This window comes from Centruroides sculpturatus, unplaced genomic scaffold (assembly GCF_000671375.1).
Source record: "Centruroides sculpturatus isolate CEXI.00-Female unplaced genomic scaffold, Cexi_2.0 scaffold970, whole genome shotgun sequence".
NCBI classification, from domain to species: Eukaryota; Metazoa; Arthropoda; class Arachnida; order Scorpiones; family Buthidae; genus Centruroides; species Centruroides sculpturatus.
In genome coordinates, this window is record NW_019385159.1 from 299,332 (window position 1) to 323,540 (window position 24,209).

A 24,209-nucleotide genomic window follows, 5' to 3' on the forward strand; every position below is an offset into this window, starting at 1 on the left:
ATATATAAATATATATATAATATTTTATATCAAATTTGATATTATTCATTATTTAATTTTGATATTTGCTTTCGAATTATATACAGCGAAGAAATGATTATATCTGGGAAGTTATATCTAATTTTAAAAAATAATACTAACAATTTCATATCTTCAAAAAGATTTTACGTTAAAAAGAAATAATTAAAAGGTATACATATATATTATTTTTACTTTTAATCCAGGTATCGGTTCATAAGTTTCGTACTGGTTTATGAAACATTCGGATTTTTTCTTGAATTTCCTTTTTACATTAGGGGTCCACCAATTTCTTAAATTTCCAAATTCATCGAATAAACTTCCTTGAAAGATATAATTCAAAATATTAGGTTTGTATGTATTATTATACAATATGTCTAATATGTCTAATATTAAAGTTATTTTTATTCAAGTAATAAAAATGAATAAATAATGTTAGTTTTAATTTAACAATAATTTATATTAATTAAAGGCACAAGAAGCTAATTACAGTGTAGAACGTTGCAATTAAGCAATAAATTGAAATTAAAACAAAACTTGTTAAAGGAACTATCTTAAATATCAATTATTAAAGAAAAGTTCCTTAGATTAAATATTACAGTTTTTCTTTTCTTTTAATCTCCTTCAAGTACAACTTCTTTAACAATTGCTAATAATAACAAAACAGTGAAAGCACACCAAGCAAACAGGCATATTGCTCATGTCTTGATGTCAACAAGACTACAGCACTATAAATTAGTTAACGGAGAACAAGAAAGCTATTTCCTAAGCAAATACGTATGTATCAACAGAGTCGTCTACCTAGCACCTTTCACGGAGAAATTTTTGAATTAAAATAACGTGACTTCCGGTTTGAATCGGAAGTTACATAGATGAAAGACGAGACCAGATATGGAAACCTTATGGGGTAGGAGGCCCGAGGTTTCCATATCTGGTCTCGTCTTTCATTTATCTAACTCCGTTCTCAAGATTAAGGAAAGACAGGCGGACAGAAGGACGGACGCCAGTTGGAATTTATAGGTCTACATTTTTTCAAATTGCAGCCCAATGAAAATTTAACACAATAATTAAAAAGCCTCAACATTTACTATAAAACTTGTTTAAGTACTAACTTATGTTAACTTTTTTCCTATGTCTGATATACATCCATTATAAAAATTATTATATTTAATACTTTTAGATACGTTGCTGTTGTGAGTTTACTATTTATAAATGCTGATAATGTATAGTTACATATATTCATCTATATTTTATAATTTTTGTTTATTTTGCCTTCATTTTTCTTCTTTGCTTATCTTTTTACTTTACGTAGCATACACCATATAGATTTTGTGCAAAAATCTAAATATATATAACTCAAAGGTGACTGACATAGTGATCTATCAACGCACAGCCCAAACCACTGGACGGATCGGGCTGAAATTTGGCATGCAGGTAGATGTTATGACGTAGGCAGTCGCTAAGAAAGGATTTTGATCAATTCTACCCCCAAGGGGATAAAATAGGGGATGAAAGTTTGTATGAAACTTTGTCAATTTTAAACCGATCGGGCTGAGACTTTGCATGCATAAAGCTACTATGACGTAGGCATCCCCTAAGAAAGAATTTTGATAAATTCCACCCCTTAGGGGATAAAATAAGGAATGAAAGTTTGTATAAATCTACTCACATTTTCGACTGATTGAACTGAAATTAAAGATTGGAGCTACTATGATGAAGACGTCCGCTTAAATAGGATTTCGATAAATTCAACCCCCATGGGGATAAAATAAGGGATGATGGAGGATGTAAATGTATTAGTTTGAACCTATCAGTACCTAATGGAACGAATAAATTAAGACGAACAAAATAATTTTTAGTTCTAAATGTTGACAATAGATGGCGTTAGTAGTATTTTAAAACGCGCTATCTTATGATGAGTGGCCGCCGTATCTAATAGTACATACTATACCTAAATATTTCTAGCGATTATATATTGTGTACAAAGAAGTTTTGTAGGCCCTAATTTTTTACACACGCTAAACAAAAGTAAAGCCGCAAAAACTGTACCTAATTAATAATAATACTTCTTAACGCGAGCGAAGCCGCGGGCAAAAGCTAGTNTCGATTTAAAAAGAAAAGAGCGATGTTTTGTGTACAGCGCATGCGTGCTGTAATACTTTCGAAGTAAACTTTTAAATACTATCATCTAGCAGGATCTGCCATGCTGTTCAAATGACTATCTCTTCTTTAAAATTGATGCATGTTGCGTTGCGTCCTGCTCTAAATATCTCCATAGCCTCCAACCATTTGAGATGTTCGGGGTGGGTGGTTTTTTTAACTCTTTCCGCCCTGTGGGTACTAAGAGGGCCTCTTTTTGCAAGCCCATTATGGGTTCGGCCAGGCTCACAATAGGGCTGCCAAGTGGTGAGGGACGGGGCCCGACATATCCGAACGGACTACCCCCGAAAAATTCCTGGGGATTTCTCGATCCGTTCGGAATCGAATCCAGGTCCCCCAGAGCAGTAGGCTGCTACCATGACCGCTCGGCCATCCGGCCGCAGGGGTGGGTAGTAGTGAGGATAATATGCGCCGCGTATCTTATGCGCGTATGCGCCGATAACTTAATCTTCTCGCGGAAGAATTAGCTGAAGTTATCAGGAAACACGTCAGAGATGCGAGGCGTGGCCGAGATGAGTGAGTAATCACGTGACCGAATAGTCCCGGCACATGTCACGTGACACATTGGAAGCGGACGCAGACGAAAAAGTTTTCGTCGCGGAGCGGCACAAAGCTTAAGCAATGGCGTCTTCGAACGGGTACACTCGGTAAGTAATCCGACAATTTTTTGTTTATAGCATATTTTATATTGATCATTTCAACAAATTATACGTGTTTTGGAAATATTCGAGTGAAATTAGTCTAGATTTAGTTAATTTTATGGAAGTAAACATCTCAAATAGCCGTACCCCCTAAACTGTACAAGTGCCGCAGAATCTACTATATTTCTTCTAGATCCAACTGTACTGTACTTGGTAAGCAAGAAATATTCAGCATTTCTACTTTGACTTATTACGTTACACTAACTTTTTTCATCTTTTTAATCGTAAGTCTTTTCGCTTCACAAGCATCTAAGGTTTTGTTGTATGCATCACTGATTCGGCTAGTCTATAGTAAAGACAGTCAGATAGTGACATGTAGGACATGACATATCCGGGTCAATAAACCTTGAAAATTTCTATATCGAGATTTTGGACTTGAACCCTACTTTATTTTTTTTTCTGTTTGTTTCTAAAAACACTATAAATGTTTTCCAATATTACCTTCGTCATCAAATGCGTGCGTCATTTCGTGTCCAATTACGTTTCCAAATGATCCAAAGTTTAAATAACTGTAATAATTCCTTTTAAAATTTTAGGATAAAAATATCACTTTTTTTATAATTGAAATTTCAATACTCACACCGGGAGGCCGTATTGATAAAATGGAAATTGTAACATTGCAGCTGATAGAACTAAAAATAATAATAATAAAATAAAAATATCTATATTAGATATTAAAATTTATAATAGTCATATGCATTTTAATTCAGTTTTGTAATCAAAGAAAATTACTTACATAAACCATTTGCATTTGCATTATAATATGCATTAACATTAATAGGTGATGTTGCCCAACTGCAATATTAATTCTCAATTAATGTAACATAAATAATTAAATTTAATGTTTTTTGACTCTTTCTGCTCTGTGCGCATTAAGAGAGACTTTTTCATGTCCATTGCGGGTTCAGCCAGATCTACAATGGGGCAGTCGGGTAGTGAGGAACAGAGCCCAACATATCCGGGAAGACTTCTCAAATATTCCTGGGATTTTCGACTTGTTCGGTTCGGAATCGATCCCGAATCCTCTAGAGCACAAGGCTAATGTCCAATTACCTCGGCCATCGGCCGGATATTAAACATCATATAAAAATTAACACTGAATTGCTTGCGAATTGCAGCAGGTTACGATATACACTTTTAAATCATGATTAAAACTTTTTTTTTTTTTACTTTCAAGTTTTGAGTTCAAAAAACTACTTTTGAAAAATCAAACTGAATATCCTTTAATTAAAAGCAATTAATAAATATAAATCGAATATAAAATCAGAACTAAAATCGGAAATTAAATCACGTAATTTTAATATCATTGGCTGTATTACAGTAACAGAGAGGTTGAGTATTTTTCTGATGAATGCCATCTACCGAAGCGCTACTTTGAAACATGTTGAGTAAATTGGCATCATGTTTCATTTAATTGACTTCATTTATACCATCCTCGGGTAGGAATAACTAATCAAAGATGGTTGCACCAACACAACAAGTAAAGTATATTTTATTTACGAACGTGAAGGCGTTCATTACAGTAATAATTCACTTACAACTGTCCACCAGTGGCCGAGTGGATAAAACCACTGAACACTGGTAGTTAGTTGGTCTTAGATTTGCGTCTCGCCATCGGGCTGGCTACTTAGAGTTTTCCAGGTTTTCTTCACGTAAATAACACCTAAATAGGGGCCAGTTTTCCATAAATAACCTCCTGGAGCATTCCCCCTTCAGAAGCTCGCCTGTGTCGCGTTGTCGTAATAATGATTATAAAACCAAACCAAACCTTACACACAACTGTCAACAACTAAAAGTAAGGATAAATTGAATTTGCTTAGAATATTTTTTAAGTTTGCAGAAGCTACTATAACGCAACCAACCACTCGCGTCGACATATAATTCATCTTTCAACAGATAACAACAACTTTCAATTTCTTTAAGTGATTGTAATAGAAATATTTCTGTAATGTCTATAGTTATATAGAATAGTATATAGTTATATATAACCTATTGGAATCAATAAATTTTATGTTATGTTATTTATTTTCTCAGTAGGTGGCAGGAGGATATATTATTTAGATATTTCTTACTTTGTTTCCATAGTATGTACAGTATATGGCTGCGTGCTTATAAATTTTTTTTACATTTCAGTTGGAACTTTTGCTCGTAAATAGGCAAAAATATTTTTCTTATAAGTACCAAAATACCAATAACTATTGATATAAGCATATAATTAAACTTTTACAATGTTAAATATTTTTTCAAATGACTTATTTACTGAAAACGCTAATGTTTATTTTTTCAGACTTAACAGTAAAAACGGTAAAAACCGTAAAACAGCTTCGTTCAGAATGGTAGGTACCATCGACTGCAGTGGCTTATCTAGCATTTTGAAAATATGGACGCTGCTCAAGAAGATTCGGGGGAACCAAAGCACATGGCCCCTGCAGTTTTTCGGAGAATATTACTCATTTACCTTACAGTTACTTTAGTTACCTAATTCTCCCTAATTGATGTCGTGTGATATACGTTATTTTTTAAAATAAAAATTAATAGGTTTTTAATAACAAAATTCATTGTTTTGGTATTGAGTTTTGTGGCATCATAGTGCTTATGGTGAACTCCTGCGTTTGAAGAATGGTTCATTGGTCTTGTAATGTTAGATTTTAATAAAGTGATTACTTTAGAGATAATGGAAAATTCTTCACTCAATCGGACGGAGTCTTTACAGGCTTAACAGCCTGTAAAAATCCTTAAATTGGACAAAACTAGCTGATTTATGTAAGAACACAGTAGACAAAATTAATTACAACTTTAAAGGTGTAGTATTTTATAAAAGATATGCTGATGACTGTTTAGTAATTTATGATTTTTTTTAAAATGATTTTAGACCGCTAGAATGATATAATCCAAACATCAACTTTGCTATAGAGACAGAAGAAAATAATCAAACTAATTTTTTAGACTTGTCTATTTTTAGGAAAATTAATTCACCGAGTTTTAGGAAATACACGAAACCCTATAACGTTAAGAAAATTATGGACTATTATTCTGACGCATCGATGTAGCCTAATGAAAAAGAATATTTTTTATATAAGAAAAATTAAAATAAGAACTAGCAACTTTGAGAAAAAACCGAAGGAATAATAGAAAACTGCAATATCTTTAATTTATAGTAAACAACTAATTAACAATTAGCTTAAAAACTTAACATTTAATTATTAATAGTAAAAGTAATTTGGTCTAGAGGTAGACATTAAGCGCCATCTGTTGATAAATATAATAATTATAATTAAATTAATATTTTAATAATTAATTTAGAAATCTCTGGAAGAAAAGATATAAGTAATCAATATGGTTATATCTAAATTAGTAGTTCTGGAAACGAAGACAGGACGGAGATCCGAGTAACGTAACTGGCAACGCAACCTCACAGTAATTGGGTTCGAGCACCGCTTCGGGCCAATTCTTTTCTTCCAGAACCTTCTAAATTAATTATTAAAATATTAATTTAATTATATTTATTAAATTTATCAAGAGATGCGTACCTCTAGGCCATATTACTTGACATTTAATTATTAACAGTAGCGTTAATATTGCTCGATCTAATCCGGCAATCGTTTGGTTTTAATAATTGGATTTTTAGATGGTTATAACCTATTTGTAAAAAGTTTACAATGAATAAACAAATTTCTACTAAAGAACAGATTTATATGAAGGTTCCGTACATATACAAGCTATTTGAGACCTCAAAAAAATTTTAAATCATTTAATATTATTTTAGCACTGAACCTTCATAACACAATAATTAAATGGTTAAATAATAATTTTGATAATACAAAAAAATGAGATATAGATTTGTTACGCGATAATGTATATAAAATTTCGCGCAGTTGCCAACCATCCTTCTATTATGTCGGAAAAATAGGGAAACAATGAAAAATCTGATTGAGCCCCCACCAGTGGGCGAGTGGTCTCCGTTGCCGCTCATCGTAGTGGTGACCAAACCCTAAAGACTGGGAGGTTCGTCGTGGGTTCGCGCCACGGTCGGACAGGCTGGCTGCTTGGAGTTTTCCGGGTTTTCTCCTTGCCTATAACGACTGAATAGGAGGCCAGTTCCCCATAAAAGTCCTCCCGGAAGGCATTTATTTCCCGCGCGTACGTATGGCTGTTCGATACAGCCGGCTAATCGGTCGCCTAGCGATCATACACATACACAAGTCTACTCGGAGAAAGAGCCTACATTGAGTTAAAATCTCCATATAAACACCATCGAAGAAGAAAGAGGAGGAAAATCTGATTGATAAAACACATTTGCACAATAAATTAATTATACAAATACCGCATCGCTAACCGCCGTGTCAATGCCAAATCTTACTAAATAGTGTTCAGACTTTATTAAAAGAAAGAAATGTCACTAAAAAAATTACATAAATACTTAAAAAATATAAAAATTCCAGAAAATTTTAAAATAAGTTTAAATGATGAATTAATTTTAAGTGAAGTCTGGAAACATGCGTTAATCTAACTGGAAGAGTCCATTAAATAAAACCATTATTTTGCACTTTATGCAATACTTCGACAAACATACAGAAGAAAAAATCATTGAGTGTGGTTTTATGCACTCATCTTTATAACTTAGGCTACATATGATTTTATTTGTTCTTTTAAATTTTTATCGTTTTTAACGGAAAAATTTGGAAAGGAATGTATGAAAAACATTTTTTTAAAGTCTTTCCGCCCTGTGGCACTAAGAGGGCCGCCATTAGCAAGCCCATTATGGGTTCGGCTAGGCCCACAATGGGGTGGAAAGGATGGTGAGGGATAGAGCCCAACATATCCAGACGGATCACTCGCTGAAAAATTCCTGGGCATTTTCGAGCCGTGAGGATTCGATTCCCCAGAGCGGTAGGCTGCCACCTTGACAGCTCGGCCATCCGCCCTATGAAAAACATTTATTAGATTGTGGGAAAATGTTAACTGTGGTTTATAAAGACAGGATTTTAAATTGTTTCGAGTCAGTGTTTTATATCTTAAATTTTTGTTTTTAATTGTCAATGTCGGCTGTACACATTGTGGCCTGAAAGAAGGGATGGTTTTTTTTTCTATCCAGAAATGCATTGCCGCTTAATTAACAAGCGTAATTGACGAGTTTTGAACCAATCGTTCTTTGTCTCCTGATTAAAACAGACTACATAAAACGAAAGTTATTAGTCTTAGTGGAGATAATCCTTTAAAAAATCTTCGCATACGTTCATTCTTTGAAAATTTCCTGGAATTGCTTGTCCAGTTTCGATCCCGGTTTTCCAGAACGGTAACTTATCAAGAATAGACATAGAAGATATAGAACCTATTGGCGTGACTAATCGAACTGATAATGGTCATAAAAAAGGCTCTCTCAGTCCCATAGAGCAAAAAGGATTTTTACAAATGTTTAGTTAAAACTCAAATTTGTTGAACTCTTTTAAATAATTGCTTTCAATATTCAGTAATTTGAAAATAACACTCAAAATAACACTCTGTAACATATATTGAATTGTTAAAACAATTCAAAATACAATTCAACAGTCAACTCGTAATAAATGATTAAATGAGACAGCATTGTAATTAATATCAATCTTTGCGATTCACTTTTGTGAATTATATTGTATAAAAGATAAAAATAAAATTAAAATAAAATTTTAAAAATTATTTATGAAAAATCAAAGATCTAAGAATCGAGATAAAATTCTCATATTTTCGGAATACTGATTAAAATCAATTTTTCCATTATAGATATATTATATGCGATTTAGTTTCCCATATAATACATATATCTCAAATATTCATTTTAGAAATAATATATGTGATTAGAAAGTTTAGTTTACTCAGAATTTCTGTCGAAGTTAAGAGTTAATTTTAATAATTCCTTCTTCACCATGAATTGAAGAATATTAATGGAACTTTCGAGGAAATCATCTTCTGTAATATTTCCCAGCTGTTTGTTAAATTATAGAAAATATGAGTATAATACATTAATATCTTAGTTAAGTTAATTCATTTCTAAGTTACCATTTCGTAATAGCTATGTATTTTATCGTCATCTACTATCCATGATGGATAACCGATAATCGGTATCATATGCTTTAACTATAAATAAAGATTTAGAATAAATATATATATCGAATTGTTTATACTTTAATTAAAGAGAAATATATTATTAGTATATAGGGGAGATCGGGGCAAGATCGGCATGTTAAGCTTTACTTAAATTTTGTGTAATAAATACTGCTGTAAACTGAAAAAAAAGCTTTGCATATTGTCTATTGGAATGTTACCTTACTATAGAACTGGTTAAAATCAGTTTGGAAATAAAAATAATTAAAATAATTACAACTTTACAAGAAGAGAGAAATTGACGAAGTTGCCCCGGGTATAGGGGCAAGATCGGCAACTTCTCTCTTTTTGTAAAGTTGTAATTATTTTAATTATTTTTATTAAAGTTGCCCCTGGTATAGGGGCAACAGTAATGGGGCAAGATAGGCACGTATATAAAATTATGTTATTAACAATGTATAAGTTGGAATTCACTATTAAAACAAAGAAATACAAATCCAACACCCATTTAATATTATTACAACGAAATGCAAGTTCAAAGACATATATACATGAATAACAAATGCAAACATGTTTTCATTTATCATCTGTTTGATTTTTATCCTTTGCTTCTAATGTGGCTTTATGTTGCCGATCTTACCCCGCTAGTCATGATTTCGAAACATTAAGTACAACCCTGAGAACAGAATGCCAAGCCACGATCTGGCCACGTGAATAAGTTGAAGTTACATCCTTCTAACAGGAAAAGTAACTTTCGTTATCATGGAATTATAACAAAACCTGCCAATTCAATATAAATGGAAAAAAAATATTATATGGAATTGAACGAAAATGAAAATTTGCTTGATAATTCAACTACGCTTGTTGGAGAACAATAAAAACACTACACTCAACAAGCCACCAATAAAACTCAACTGCCTAACCTATAACCAAAGTCTCCTTTTAATTTGTTTTTTAAAAAAAGCGCTTGACAAACTTGCCCCGCATGCCGAAGTTGCCCCGATCTCCCCTAAATATAATTTACGATATTTTTAAGTAAAACGAATTTACCTTTCTCAGTGCTACAGATTTTGTTTGATAATCTATCCATTCGGATTCTTGTATTATATCTTTAAATGCGTATTTTACTTCTTTCACCATTTCTAGAATCTATAATAAGATGCACAATAATAATAATTATATCAATAATTATTTCCACAGTTAACGGATATTCTAAAATATAAAATTTTTTACATTCTATTTAAATTACATATTATTCATGTTAAATTTTAAGTGAGAACATTCTGGGACGAAAAGATATTGAAATGCTGTAATAATTTGGAATAAAAATATTCTAGTGGAACAAGCAATTATTTATTGTGACATTATCACAATGCCGAGTGTCAATTTTTAATCATATTTTTAATTTATTTAATTTAAAATGTATACTCTCCACCTTAAATTAGTACTGTAGTGTCTTGCCCCTGTACATCATACTTTTCCGTTAGCAATGGAGTCGTGCCGGTCTTCTATTAACTGCTTTTAGGAGAAACTTTTTGAATCAAAATAACATAACTTCCGGTTTGCATCGAAAATTCGTATATAGTTAATCGGGGCCTTCTTTCCACGTGGTTTTCATATCTGGTCTTGTTATTCCTCTACGTAACTATATTCTCGAAATTAAGGAACGACAGGCGGACAAACGGACGACAGTGGAAATTTATTGATCTACAATTTTTTGAAATTGCAGCCCAATAAAACAACCATTAATAACGTGTAACATGTGAGTGCGGTTTATGGAAGAGTTCGTAAGGTGTTAAATTCTTGTCAGGCAATATCTGACTGTTGTCTGAAGGTACGTACTATATAATACAGTACTACGGGTACAATGTCTAATGTAAAATAATTAACAATGTAAAATTTATATCACACAGATACCTTGTACAAAATTTTTTTATAAATAAAAAGTTACATCGAGGTAGGAAAAGCGTTTGATCCGAAAATTTTAATGTTGTATTGTTTTAGGGAATTTTTTTTAGTACTGTATATTATATGAAGAATAACGTCGAAATTATATATTTATATTACACAGTAGATTTGGTATTATGCATGTCGACAATAAATTAAAAATCGTTATGAAAATGTGCATCAGGAGTTTAAACGAATTTTTGTAAAAAACAATTTTGTTAATACTGTGTAATAATAAACATTGTTTAGCCAACAGACGATGGACACCAGCCCGAAACGCGTATTGGCACAGTTGGTTTAAAGACTGTAAAGCATATAGAAGAATGAATTAGATATGAAAAAAATCTAGTGTCTAATATCAACATCTTACATAGTCTTGGTAAATTAATTAAGTGAAAATAATGAGGTAACATACGGAAGTGGATATGCACTATAGATCTAGATATGTAATTACAACACGATTTCTAAATATGTGTCATGGAAATAAATTTATGAGAGAAAATTACGCAGATGACTAGAAATGATCGAGAGAGAATGTCTTAGAAGTAAGAAACACTATTTAATCATTATTTATTTTAAGAATGTCTAGAGATTGAATATAAAAAACATTAAAAATTATTGACATCTTTATGGATTACTCGATCCACTTATACCTAGATTTATCATAACAGTCTATTTAATAGACAATTCAAACTTCTCAAAATTATTCTTGTTAGAAATAAGATTAAGAGGACGATTATAAAAAGAAAGTGAAGAAAAGGAACTGAGGCAACAATGGCAAAAAATTAAATAGAGATTGGGCAGAACGGGTAGAATAGGTAAAAATGGATAATTGACGATGTAAAAATATAGTTATTATCAAATACAGAAATTCCAGTCAACAGGTTGCTTAACTTCCAGGCTGTTAAAAAATAACTTTTAAAGTATATTATTAATTATAATAAATAAAATTGTGTGGTGCTATCTGTTATAAGATTTTATTATAAAAAATTTTTATATTTTTAATTATTATAAAATGACAAAAGGCTTAATTTTGAGGGTAGTGATGAATTTCATATAAAATTTTAAATGCTAATAACGAATAAAATCTTCATTAAGTCCAACTTCTTTCGACATGTGACTCGTGACCAGCCACTATTTTCCCGCCCCCTCGACCTTTATCCACGAAAATTTAATAATATCAATATTCCTTACCAAACTACCATTTCAAATTTCGTTTCTTGATCATTACCCCATACTGAGATATTAAACGAAATAGACGCTAACACACATACACACACGGAATTATTTTTTGTTTCTTTGACTTTTTGGTTTAAGGGGTCTTAAAACGTGGAAATTTACAAAAACTCGGAGGGTCAAATTTGACACGATTCGAATATTTTCCCTGTTGTTTTGTGTACATAAGAGCTGGGAAAGTAAAAGTAATTTAGGATTAATTGCCTTCAAGGTATATTTATCCATTTCACGTTCCGACAAGAAATTTTTGAGTAGAATGGATGAGATTTCGAAGTTATTTCATTTTATTTTTATTTTTTGGGATTAATTCCTTCTCTTTATTAAGAGAGTGAGTCAAAAAAGTGAGAATGAATTTATTACACATGAAATACAGTAAGTAGGATGCAAGTTGATATGGCCTTTTTCAATGTTTCCATCGAGTTGTATGCAGTTGGACCAATATGTCTGCCAATTTTGGAAGATGTGCTGGAACTAGTTTTTTGAAATCGTCTTCGACTTCTTCAGAACGGCCGTTGATGAGTCGAAATACGGGCTCCACAACTATAATTCCAGATAAGAGATAAAAACAGTCTCACGGAGCAAGGTTCGTTTGTATACAGGGTATGGCACACATTCAATGTTTGATAGTTTGATACGCATTCGTGGCGAAAAAAAAGGCTAATGTTCGTTCTGGTTGTTCGGTTTGTGGAAAAGATAATAATAATTTTCTTTTTTGATTACTGCGAAATGGTTTAGCAACATGAAATACTTCTGCAAGAACGATTACTGGGCAGTATCACATGACGGTTTTGAAAATCCTGACCAAACACATCCGACAAAAACATCCTGAGCTGCATCCGTCTGGTTGGAGCTTTACGATCATGCAAGCGCCCACGTGTCGACGTTGTTGTCTAATTTTTGGCCTGACAAAACGTCGCATGCGTGAAGCAGCCTCTATACATCCCGGATCTTGCTCCTTGTGATTTTTTGTTCCCTCGTCTGAAGTTGGAGCTGTGGGACCAGAGTTTCGGCTCATCAGTGGACGTTTTGAAGAAGTTGGAGGAGGTTCTGAAGACTTTGTCAAAAGATGGATTCTAGCATGTTTTCCAGGACAGACAGATACGTTAGTCTAAGTACAAACAATTCGATGGAAACTACTTTGAAAAAGGCCATATTAACCTGGATTCTGCCTAATGTATTTCATGAGTAGTAAATTCATTCTAATTTTTTTTACTCGCCCTCTTATTAATTGGATTAAGAAAATACTAAATACGTTAAATTTTTAAATACATTATATAAATAATTTTTATTAAATACAGAGTTGGCTCTTCTATCCAAATTCCCTGTGTCCAAATTCTGCTAAAATAAATTATGTTCTTCAGCGTTCATTGCAGTATCAAAACCGAATCAAATTCTAATATTACAAATTTCTTCGAAATGAAAACGCAGTTCAAATGCAATTTATAATAGCAGATATAATGAAAACTATGATACAATGTTTTAGCATTATCTAATAAAAAATGCTAAAATATTACTGTAAAGTATTTTAGCATTGATACTCAAAAAGTATCAGTAATAGTTGATTTAAACTGTGTGCGTGGAAGAGGATGTTGTCGTCGTTTTTTTCGGAGTTTGGTACTTTTATCTAGCAGCAATTCGTTTGTCATAGTCTGTTTTTGTTTGCAAATAAACGCTTGCTTTATGTGTGTAAAAAATTTTTGCACCGGCAATTTTTCAAAATGTTAAATGCAATTGAGTAAAGAAAATGAATTACATTTTGTTTTTGCAACGGAATTACTGCCACAAAAACGTTGCAAATGTTACAAAAAACCTTTGGTGACGACTGTATACAAAAAAACAAGAGTTTTGGAGTAGTACAAGATGCCCAAGGACGACAGAGAACGCGTCAAAGAACCACGTTCTGGTAGATCATCCACTTCAACTGATGAACAACACGTAGCTGAAGTCAGAGATTTAGATAGAAATAAAATAATAGTAAATTATATGTATAAATAATTAAGAGCATAGACACTATATTAAGATTATTTATTAACCAGAAGTGTTAAGCTCTGATTAATAAATAATCTTAATAAACAAAGCAATTTAAGAAATAGATCAAGGAAGAAAACTATGTTAAGAAAGGATTAAATTAAAATACTTTTTCCATTACACAACAAATTTTTTAGCACCAATACATAATTAATTTTTCAACTAATTCTCTCCACATCTCGAATTGTCTTTTTCTTGTAAATTCGTTGTCTAATTTTCCACTGTTCATTTTCTTATTATTTTCTATATATGTTACTAATATTTCTTTTTGTTCTTCGCTTATTTTTTAAAATAAAACAGTGGAGGTTTCCATTTTGTTTCTGGGTACTATATTGCTATAAGACAAAACTTTTAACTATAACACGTGAAAACTAATTCACGTTGATTTGTTTACAACTTCTTACGGTTAAATTGATTGGTCGAATCGTTATAGTCGCAAACTCATATGCATTGTAAATAATCCCATCATGCTTAATTAACGACACACGTAAACAAGTGAATATGACCTACTTCCGCTTGCCTTTCGAGTTCGCTCGATGGGTCTAACTCGAGACTACAGATTATGTGAGTCATGGTAACACGAGTGAGTTCAATGACGTCAATTCGAGTACAACACGAAAAACTCGAGACTAAAGGCTGGTATACACGGTAAGGAAATCCTCAAAGGATGTGCTTAACAGACGAAAAAAACTCGGATATAACTGGCTGGATCGAACATAGTAATTTACAAAACTTATTAAAATATCTCCCAGCGTATAAAGAATTATTTTTATTTAAAAATGGATAGATAGAAAAAAAAATCACGGTTAATCCTCAAAGGATTTCCTTACCGTGTATACCAGCCTTAAGGACCCAGGACGGGCTGGCCATGTGGAGTTTTCCTGGTTTTCTCCACGTCTTTAAGAAATAAATAGGGCCAGTTATCCTTAAAATACCTCCCGGAAGGCATTCTCCTAAGCAGATCCCCAAGTGTTACGTTGCCGTAACTAACAAAACAAACCAACAATCAAGTGAATGTCGCTGGAAAGGTGAAGCATGACCGAAAAGACCACGTCAAAGTCGTGTTGACCGTTTCCTTTTATTGTCGTGGTTTATGTATCGCTGATTCCTTCCGACTGGCCAAACTGTTAACAGAGAATATTATTTGAGCGTTTCCCAACATTTGCGTGAAGCAATTAGTAGAAAACGATTTGACTTGTGGTGAGAAAACATGGATTTAGCTCCACGATAATGCACCTGTTGTTGTTGTCACGATGCTGTTGTTTTTTGTGAATTTTTGGTGACTTGTTACTTTGTAAGTATTTGTGACATTTAAATGTGTTTCAAGTTTAATAGTTTTAATTAATAACATCGAAAATTAATATTAGGATAAATTACACGTTATTTGGACAAGACACCGCTTATGAAACAATACTTAATTTTGATTTATAATTTTAATTTACATAATTATTTTGTGAAAATTTATGTAAATTAATTAATTTGCATTAATCTTTAAAATACAATAATTCACAAACTTTTTCCTGTATGTATTATTAATACAAATAAAAATACAAAAAAAAATATTTTATTTAAATAGAAGGAACTTGTTTTACTGATAAAAATAGCCTTAGAAATTATTAATGCCATTTTAATATAAAGATATTAAAAAATAAAAATAAAATTAAAACTTACATCGGCTTTAATATCATGAGAAAAATGATTTTTCACATAGATACTTCCTAAAGCATACTCTAATAACATGTTGATTGTTTCTAAACAATACTCATGCAAAGGTTTTTCTCTCTCTGATCCTATAGGATTAGTCATCAGTCCATATTTATAGTCTCGAAAGGATTTTATTGTAAATGAACTAAATCTAAGCATAACTCTCCAACCGATGTAATTTGCAATTACTCTTTAACGAAATTTTTTAAAATATTAACGTGAATAAATAAATTTTTAATGTTATATTTATATTTTGATTTATACTCACTTTTTATTAGTTTTTCCGATTAATTCACCTAATTTTTTCATATATTCTGGTACTGGTACTACAATTTCCATATCATCTGACACATTAAAGATATCTTCTAGAACTTTTCCTAAGTAATAAGTGATATTAACCTGATAAAAAATAAGTTTCAGTAATTATTTTATATTTTAATTAACTTTTTTCCTCTAGCTTTAAAAAAAAGCGCTATAATTTTCCATAAAATTTTGATTTTATAATGAATAGATTAATCTTTTTAAAAATTTAAAATTTTATTAAACAGAATTTATTTTTAAATAAAAGCATTAATGAGACTTACATTTGGTCCAAAAATTTCTTGCAACTCACGAACTGTCATTTTATTGTATAATTTTTCTTTATCTTTTCGTTCAACGTTGGATTTGCTAAACTGAAATAATATAGCATTAAATTTTAAATGACAAATTAATTAAAATGAAATTATCATTAACATTATAAAATAAGTATAAAAATTTTAATTTATTATAAATTATACAATATTAGCTTACATTACTGTATATATCATAAATATAATATTTCATAATTAATTTTTTTATTATATTATTATGTTCTAAGATAAAAGTCTGTATTCTATGGCTCAAAAATACTACAATATACAGATTTAAACAAAGGTAGAGTTCCGATACTCCGATTTACAAACAGCTGAAAAAATATGACGATTTAATCTTCCAGCTTTGCCAAAAGAAGTAGGTGTGGGCTGGTTTCGTTTAAAATCAACAATTGGAAATTAATTTCCAAATTTCCGATTTTAAACGTACAGATCGTTTCCTATATCTTGGCTGGACAATGCGCGGTGCTCGATTAAGGCTCTGGAAGTTTTATGAAGTTCAAGATCTCCTTTTTGGTAACGTACAATGACCTTGTCACTGATGCTTAACAGACTGTCCCTGTTATTGTGCATTTTTACAGTACAGTCAAGTTCGTGAAACGAGCTTACGTCTTCTAGAAATATAACATTAAAAAATAAAAACAACTTACACTGGCCAAAGATGCTTCGAACTCAATCAATTCGTTAATTTCCTTTCTTATCGTAAATATGTCTTTCCACGAATGTAAACGATAAACAATATTTAATATTATCTCTCTGTAATAATCAATGTCTGTTCTTACTTTGCCACTCGAAGAAGTGTTCAACAATTCGTTCATTCCGATGCCTAAAGAAGATTGATCTATCTACAGGAGAAAAAAAAAACAACTTTGATATTAAAATATAACCGAAACATTCAGAATCAATTACTTGATTTCGATTGATCAGTATATTATACAGCAGAGGCGTCCGCAGAAAATCCAAGGGAAAGCAAAGCTTTGAAACAAATAATTACATTAATAAATTTTTATTTAATTTTTTGGATTTTTTTTCACAAGTAGATTATAGAATACAGCATTGCATCAACAAAAAAAGATATACAAAGCGTCCCATGGTTGAGGATTACTTTTAAGATAATTATTTGCGGAATTTTTTACTTAATCTTAAGGGAGGGCAAATACCCTATTTGTCCCCTCTGCAAACACCTTTGTTGTACAGTTTTGTCATGTTTATGTTGAACAGGTTTTACTATTTATTATTATTTTTATTTTTAAACATTTGCACTCACTGAATTGTAACTGTGTGATATTTGTTAAATATTAAACAATTACGTTTATTTTTATTACAAATCACATTTTTACAGGTAAAAAAGCTATTTATAGGTTTAATTCAAATTAATCCAGCAATTCCTCATAAAGATAAAAGTACTCGATACAAAACATGAGAACAGTTTGATTTCAAAAAGTTCTTGAATATGTTTCCGAAAACCTGCGCTAGGAATTGGAACACTTATTAACACGAAGAGTTATCAAACAGTCCTTATGAGCTCACACGACAGTGAAAAAAATAATTAGAGAACCAAGAGCTAGTGTCTTGCTCTGTTATCTCAGATTCTTACCTTATCATACTTATTACTCTGATGCGGTTTCGAGTTAAGAACAGTTCGAATACCGAAATACCGCCGTATTTTATTCGTCAGTTTTACGAATGTTTGCTTATCTACGTTTTAAAAACTTAATAACACTTACCTCAAAATGTTCAAATAAATTTTACTAAACATGAAGATTAATTTACAAAAACAAACCACGGTGACAGTCTTAAAGGCTGACAGCGACACCCGGTTGATAGAAAAGCTGGGACAAGGAAGAAAAACTTGCACTATCAGTTTTCATTAAAGTAAACTTGACGAAAGGCACAAAAGAAATTGAAAATTTAAATATTCTAAAATCCGTGGGCAAATTTGAGACAACACGCATGAAACTTGCATTAAAAAAATATCGAATAACGGAGTTTGCACTTAAAAGTTGTGAAATTTTGTACGAAATATTTCCCAAATTCTCGAATCCTATTAGAGCGAAACCATGTTGTAAAAGTGCCGTGTTGTACGAGAGATACCTATAATTACTCATACTTGTCTTTAATTACGCAGGAGAAACTTTCAGATTTCAAATCTTCGGTTTCTTGTAAATGTTTATTTTCTAAAGCTGGACATATTATTAGGTAATGTGTAAATAGGTTTAAGTAAAGACCAAGACGAAACTCTTTTTATATGCAATTTTCAAGTATAAATATTTAAGTGATCAGTGTAAATATAAAACTGTTTATATCAGTTTTGCTACTATATGCTAATCGTAGGAAACAAGTGATTCTAAATCCTTTTTTTTTTCATTTTCTCTCGTACAATATTTTTTTAAAAGTCAATGAATAAATTAATTAATTTGTGTGTAACACTTGTTTTTAAACATCAACTCACATTCAATAGGTTGCAGTAAAATTACGAGTTCATAAATCGTCATTGGAACACTTATAATCACGAGGAAGGTGATGACACAATTGCAAGCCATGTCAGAGAAACTATGATAGCGTTCACCGGAAACAAATCACTGTGGTTAAAAATTAACGATTACTGATCACCATCATATCGAAAAATTATGCAATTTCTTATCACTACCGGTATTCCAGACATTAGCTAGAGAAAGGACGTAGCAACTAGTACCATCTACAAAATTCTTAAAATTTGCCAAAATTCGAAATTGTGTTACATGAAGAATAACGAAAATTAATTTGTAACAGCTACTTTTATAGACAATATAACCATAATTTTTAAATAAAAATTGAAAAGTTCTATGTCAGTCTAACTTGAAGACTGTTAATGATAACTAGCTATATGCTAATCGTAGGAAACAAGACAATTAAGATACATTCCGTGGGTACAGAGTTCTTGCACAGATTTTCTCCTGTGTTACCACGTATAAAATTTGATGTTTGCAAGACGTCTTTGAAGCATAAATCATTTATTGTTAATTATTATCGTCTATTAGGACTTCCACATATTAATAGGACTTATTATATTACATATAAGTGTAACAAACATCGCGAAGCCCGATATGTATATAGAAACATCACCAGATAATCGCCTAAATAACCGGGCTATAACTCCGCTTATTATATTACATAGAAATTCTTAATCAACGAAGGATATGAGCAAGTTGAGTACAAAACGAGACATTGTCTCGTCAATAGTTATTTTATGCAAATATTAAGTGATTCTTAGATGAATTCTGAAGGGCAACAACGTTCTTAAGCTGATTAATACTCGAATGTGTTAAGTTTATTTAAATGTATAATTTATCAAATATTGAAATTATATGATTGCGTTTTAGTTAATAATTCAAAAAATATAAATTTTACGAAAATAATTTTAAAGCGTTTTTCAAAAAAATTTTGATTAAGAAAATATTAGTGGTTCAAAAATTAACCATTATACGTCATCGCATAAATATAACTTATGAGCATTAATTAGATAAGAACACTTTTTAAAATAAAATATATACATTTGAATGTTATTTTTTAAATGATTAACTTTTAAATATATTAATACTTTATAAGATTTTATAACAAATTATATTTACATTTTGGTGTTCCAAATAATTTGAAAGCTTATCGTAAATTAAATAAAAATACAACAAGACTTACGTATAAAATATATTTTGATGTATTTTTTCTATCGGGAGCAACATATAAACTTAATATAAAAGTTTTAGCACCAAGATTTTTTGTTATCCAGACTAAAGAATTCAGCCAATCGTAATTATCTTGTAATCCGTAACCAAGAATCGGCCAACCACCGAGATTATTCAAAATTTTTCTAAGCTGTTTTATCCCCGAGGACTCTGTATTTGCTGATATATAAAGAAAAACATTGTTAAATTATTAATTTTAATGACATTATTTTATATTATTATTATTATTATTATTGTTATTCCAACTTACTTTCTCTCATGCAGCCTTTATATAAGTTATGAACTTTTTTCTCTATCTCTGATGTCGCTAAATTTAAGTACTCCAGCGATTCTAAACAAACACATTAAGCAAAAAATTTTGAAACGATATTGTCCTATCGGCATAAGAAAAGACTTGTCGTTAAAATACTTTCTAGTTTCCTAGTTAAAATACTAAATACTCGAGTATTCGAGCATATTTAGTGATATGGGGATTTTTCCCCGGCCACGAGAAAACTTAAGGCTCATAGTGATTCTAAATCCCATAAAATTAACGTTATTTTTACTCTCATAAAATAAATCTTTAAGATTCCCTTTTATTAATAAAGAAACATTTTACTTGTTTCATTTGTTAAAAAAAAAAAAGAAAAAGGTTAACAAGGACCGCTCTATCTCCAGTCCATTTATAAGTCCTCCATGGTCCTGCTTGATTATAATGCCTTTTTTTGAAGATTTTCCATTAAAAAATAAAAATAGGTAGGCAAATTCTAGTGGAGTTTTCTTTTTGATTAATGTTTTTGTTGCTTTATATTGAAAGGTTTAATTTTACTCATTACGATGAGATTGATTGTTAACGTCAAAGTCTGGTGATATGGGTAGGTTATTAGGAATGAAATCCATAACTGAGAAATAAACAATTTTGGTTTATTATATGGACACTAGATAGGACTGTCCAACGAGTCTCAAACTTATAACAGTGTCAATATTCCAGCACTAAATGTAAAATGACGATTGCGCTCTTCAAATTCAATAGAATTTGTAAACGTAATTTGTGGTAACATACTTTATCTCTTCACATACGTTTCGGACGATCAGGAAACATCCAAATTTATATAAATTAAATACAAATTTAAGAAAGTAAACAAACTTACCATGTAATTGTTCTAAAACATTGAAATATAATTTGGAAAACATGTCCCATTGAGATTTTCTAGTTGGAATTTTATGCTTTTCTTTCCATCCGTGACACACGAAAGAATAAAAATCTTCACAAGGATCAAAACTTTTATTAATTGAAGCTGCATAAATTTTCGCTAAAATAATCAATTTAAACGTTATTTAATAAAATCTGAAAATCAGATAAATTATTATAACAATTACCAATATTTTCACACTCAGGAGTTAAACAATATTCGTTATCATCTATACCGTTTGCTGTAATGAGAAAATTTATTAGAAATATTTTTATAAAGTAATAAAAATTATTTGAATTATTATTGATTAGATACAAACATAACTGTTGAGGAAAGCAGGCCATCGTTAAGGAAGAATAAAATAGGAGAAAAGAGGTAAACGTTATAAACATTTTCTGTAATTTTATATTATCTGAAAAAATTTTAATAACAATTATTTCATTTAAAAAGTGTAAGGATAACTCATGCTACTAAATTATATCTAAAAATAATTATAAATATAAATTTTCTTAATTCAAATCATTTAAAACACTTACTACTTTGTTGTAAATGAATAATATTCTTAGGATTCCCAATTAAAATTAGTAATGTGCTTCTTTACGATTTATAATTATAATAACTTAATTAGAAAGTTTATATCCGTAATGTCTGTTATACAGAAATGGAAATTGTATATGTCTGATAAATATTAAATAACAAGTTCTTGCATAACGTTGTACATATAACGAATGTTTTATGTAACTTAGTGATAATTTCCAGTAATATATTAAACGTCACTTTAAAATTTTAATTACGTAACGAAAGTTTTTGAATTGCTGAGAAAAAATTACATCAAAGAAAAATCGAAGATATTACTGAAATTTTGACTTTGATTAATGTTAAAGTTAAATGTTTTAAATTCTAACCATCTGAAAATATTTTAAATTTTAAATTTTGTTGAGATAAATTTCTATTTTTTTATTTTTCATTCATAAAATTTGAGTAATTTATATAAAACCTAAGTAATTATTTAATTAATAATTCTATCAATAGTTTTCTTATACGGCTGAGCGATTACAAAATTTAATTTAATAACAATTTCATTTTTATTATATGTAATATATAACGTTTGAAAAGCGAAAAAATATTCTTGTAAAGATATTAATAATTAAAATGCAAGATTTTGTAAATAAAATTCTAAAACTATGTAAATTGCAAAAGAAAATATATACTCATTGAAAGTTACCCGCCAGATAGTTGACCAGTTTGACCAGAAAGTTACTGCAAAATTCGGCACGGAGCTATGTATCAGATTTGTACATGATTACAGTAATTGTCCAATTGCACACTACATAATGCTATCTGAGTGCTTTAAAATATTTATTGCAGAATACTATAAGATGACTCGCAGACACTCACTGTGTTCAGAATTTTCAGTACCTGTTGTTTGAATGTCTTACGCCAGGCATGCTGTATGACGTAGTCAAAGACATTGCGCGTAGCTGATGGAGCTTGATAAAAGCCATATATTATGGCTAAGGAAAAAAGATTGACCGTTTCGCCGAATATCCTTTCTGAGCCGTTTTTGTCTGACTATGAACAGTGTTGCAGCAGTGGATACATCAAGGCACACATACATGGTGACAACAAGTCCCTGTATACCTCAGACAGACCATCAGGAGATATAATCGTGACCCAAACAGGAATAGCTGCAATGGTGTCTTTGTCCACTATCCAGAAACAGATAGAAGTACAGCTATAGAACGGGAAAAACCTCTGTTTCTTCCCGTACCAATAGCAGGCGAGTAGTACAAGTAAATTTTCCACCATTCCATTTTTAGCGATAAATCCTCGGTTTTGTTTGGTAACGGATAACCACTCGGTTAGATTTCTTTTTTTTTTACTCTTTCCGCCCTGTGGCACTAAGAAGGTTTCTTATAGCAGGCCCATTATGGGTTCGGCCAGGCCCACAATGGGGCGACCGGGTGGTGAGGGACGGGGCCCGACATATCCGAACGGACCACCACCCCGAAAAATTCCTGGGGATTCCTTGACCCGTCCGGATTCGATCCCGGGTCCCCCAGAGCGGTAGGCTGCCACCTTGACCGCTCGTCCATCTGGCCAACACCCGGTTAGATTATAAGACCACTAGTGAATACCCTTCAATTTTGTCTTTACTATTGAGCGGCAAACTACTACTACTATTGGAGTGCTGGTCTGAGGAGTCATTTCACATGACAGTCGATTTCTCCTAGCAGTGGACACAGCAGTGAGTTCAGAAAATCATGTGCTCCCATATATTGACTTTCATAACAGACTGCAAACAGCCATTTTCCAGAAAGATATTGCTAAGCTAAACACAAGTAGAGTTTCACAGGAATATTTCTATCACGTTGCTGTACTTTCTTGGCTTGCTTGGCCTCTAGATTTTTCATCCATGGAGCATTTGTGAGACAAGATGGACTCCAGCTTTGGCCATCTACGAGTGTGAATGATCAGTGAGCGAATCTGTCTCAGGATTGTAAAGTGTCTCAGGATTGTAAAGTGTCTTCATGCCCGACCACGTCGCCGCAATATGTACCCATGCAAAAGGAGGTCGTATAAGATACTAAAAAGTCATTTAAATTGTGTCATTGTTCTGCTGAAGGTTTTTTATTTGCTATGATATTGTAATCATTCAACTTATTACCATAGTTATTAAATTCACACTGATAAAGTTTCCGATGACTCCTTTTTGATGCGTAACTTTTTTGTCAATAAGTGTACTAGAAATAAAAATACTTTTAACGTTGTACAAAAAGCTACTTCTGCACATTTTCATAAATTTTTGGA

General features: G+C 31.3%; 1 protein-coding gene across 2 annotated transcripts; it reads right to left on the bottom strand.

Moving 5' to 3' along the window:
• Positions 1–147: 147 nt before the first annotated feature.
• LOC111635593 (neprilysin-1-like) lies at positions 148–22,838 on the bottom strand. 2 transcript variants are annotated; one of them, XM_023380598.1, is made up of 17 exons: positions 22,624–22,838; positions 21,718–21,810; positions 21,586–21,639; positions 21,357–21,518; positions 20,477–20,557; positions 20,180–20,385; positions 17,155–17,349; positions 16,457–16,546; positions 16,141–16,271; positions 15,840–16,062; positions 10,008–10,106; positions 8,913–8,990; positions 8,729–8,838; positions 3,616–3,674; positions 3,460–3,511; positions 3,321–3,388; positions 148–341 (listed from the first exon to the last, which is right to left on the bottom strand). In XM_023380598.1, exons 2-17 carry the CDS (start codon positions 21,788–21,790, stop codon positions 184–186), a joined length of 1,839 nt encoding a protein of 612 aa, XP_023236366.1. In that variant the 5' UTR covers positions 21,791–21,810; positions 22,624–22,838; the 3' UTR covers positions 148–183. The 2 variants fall into 2 exon arrangements, with proteins under 2 accessions (XP_023236366.1, XP_023236365.1); XM_023380597.1 differs by lacking the exon at positions 22,624–22,838 and adding an exon at positions 21,935–22,051.
• Positions 22,839–24,209: the final 1,371 nt, after the last annotated feature.

Excerpts from the sequence above, each read along its gene's own strand:
- LOC111635593 (XM_023380598.1), bottom strand. The coding sequence starts at position 21,790 with ATGTTTATAACGTTTACCTCTTTTCTCCTATTTTATTCTTCCTTAACG. Across the intron at positions 21,640-21,717 it reads CTGCTTTCCTCAACAGTTAT|CAAACGGTATAGATGATAAC; the intron begins GTTTGTATCTAA and ends TTCTCATTACAG. Across the intron at positions 20,386-20,476 it reads TAAAGGCTGCATGAGAGAAA|CAAATACAGAGTCCTCGGGG; the intron begins GTAAGTTGGAAT and ends TTTATATATCAG.